Source organism: Sinocyclocheilus anshuiensis, unplaced genomic scaffold, assembly GCF_001515605.1.
Source record: "Sinocyclocheilus anshuiensis isolate Anshui unplaced genomic scaffold, SAMN03320099.WGS_v1.1 scaffold601, whole genome shotgun sequence".
In the NCBI taxonomy this organism is placed as follows: Eukaryota; Metazoa; Chordata; class Actinopteri; order Cypriniformes; family Cyprinidae; genus Sinocyclocheilus; species Sinocyclocheilus anshuiensis.
Genome location: NW_015536496.1, coordinates 757,783 through 759,466, shown reverse-complemented (window position 1 = coordinate 759,466; position 1,684 = coordinate 757,783). Strand labels below are relative to the sequence as shown.

General features: G+C 44.2%; 1 protein-coding gene across 1 annotated transcript in view; it reads left to right on the top strand.

The window, feature by feature from the left end:
- The first annotated feature begins 600 nt into the window (after positions 1-600).
- The window catches only part of LOC107686971 (interferon-induced protein 44-like), a 5,153-nt gene continuing 4,069 nt past the window's right edge, over positions 601-1,684 (top strand). Inside the window, exon 1 of the mRNA XM_016484095.1 lies at positions 601-784. Coding sequence (XP_016339581.1) covers positions 754-784 — 31 coding nt within the window. The 5' untranslated portion in view covers positions 601-753. The remainder of the gene's footprint in view (positions 785-1,684) is intronic.

The following is a 1,684-nucleotide window of genomic DNA, read 5'->3' as shown; positions in this document are numbered from 1 at the left end:
GAAGTGAGCACACACACACACCATGAACGCACACCCGGAGCAGTGGGCAGCCATTTTTGCTGCGGAGCCCGGGGAGCAGTTGGGGGTTCGGTGCCTTGCTCAAGGGCATCTCAGTTGTGGTATTGAAGGTGGAGAGAACGACAGACAGCCTATATGCACTTCAGACAGGAGCATGCACCTCTCCAGGCCAGCAGACACATGTATGTTTAGGGCAGAGATTAGTGCTGGGCGGTATGACCAAAAATTGCTAGGGCTGGGTGATATGACAATACATATCGTGGCGATGATATAAAGTGTGAATCGACGGAAATTTTTCTAAATCGTTTACATAGATAGGCCTGTTGAGGTAAGCAAATATATCCGTGTAGCTTTTAGTGGGCAGGAATTATTCAGTCATTCATTCAAAAGGAAGCATGGATGAATGAGTAATAGAATGTGATGTGCTTGGTGCAATTGCACTTATTATAAGTGTATATGTGTATGTACTTCTATGGCTCCCAATAGATTCAGTGGTTCGTAGTGATGTGACGTTCAACACCAAGGCTTCGAAGCTTGTATCAAAAAAACGAAACATCTTTTTCCTTTCCAATCTGTTATTTAAAGTGAAACTGAAAGTTAGACCTGCATGTATAAATATACCCTCTGACGAGAGCTGCCATCACATCACGCCTGCACATACTTCAGGAACACAAGACAGTAAATGTAGTTCTGTGATTCTTAGCATTACTCTGTTTACACGACACAAGATTGCAAATGGGAGGAAGTGGATCAAAACCAACTGAAGGTAAGTACTGCATAGAATAATGGGATAAAGTATTGTAACGATAATTACACTCACAGAAATGATCTATTTAATGTATGTAATATACACAAATCTAAACTGTGATTGTTGCAAACAACAGCCCTGAATTGCGCCGTACTGTCACTTATATAGAAAAGTAGATGGCTGTTGTGGTATACGGGTAAACTTCACTTTCCGCGTTCCGTTCCGTCTCGCGCACAGCCGCGTCTACACAGCTTTCAAAGTACACTCAACCACGGATGAGCACGGACGGACGAGCTCGACACATGCACATTAACATGATCACCTACTTGAATCGTTCTGTCTCAACCATAGACTATATGGCTGCGTTCTAGTTCACTTTTAGACACGCTGTAATGGTCTGGGTGTCTGTAGCTTTAAGACTCTGATTCGGGGTTTCCTCTGCCCCTGCACTCGTGTGTATATGCTGGGGGAAAACCAAGCGCCTCCCGCTCTCTCTCGTGAAGCCAACAAGGAAAAACTGTAATTCATCAACTGGCCGCTAGAGGCTGGCTGCAAAAGGGAGTCAATCCCATAGAATCCCCATGTTAAAATACCCAACTTTACAGCAGAAAAAAACATTAACATTAATACATAGGTTGATGGTGACCTGCATTGTGTGTTTCTTTCTTCCATAACGCACAATAGGTTACAACGCACTCGCGAACTTCCCTAATCCCAAATCCCTAATATGGCGTTATTTTAATGACAAATGTCGAGAGCGCATTATTGTAGCACAATAGCACATTAATATAATGCGCGAGCGCGAATCTCTCCGCTCGCTCAGATACACGCTGCTCTCGCCCGGAGAGTGCGCGCACTTAAAACGTGTCTCTCCTCTCACTCAAACTGTGTCCTGTGCACTCTCAAATCTCTCTGTGC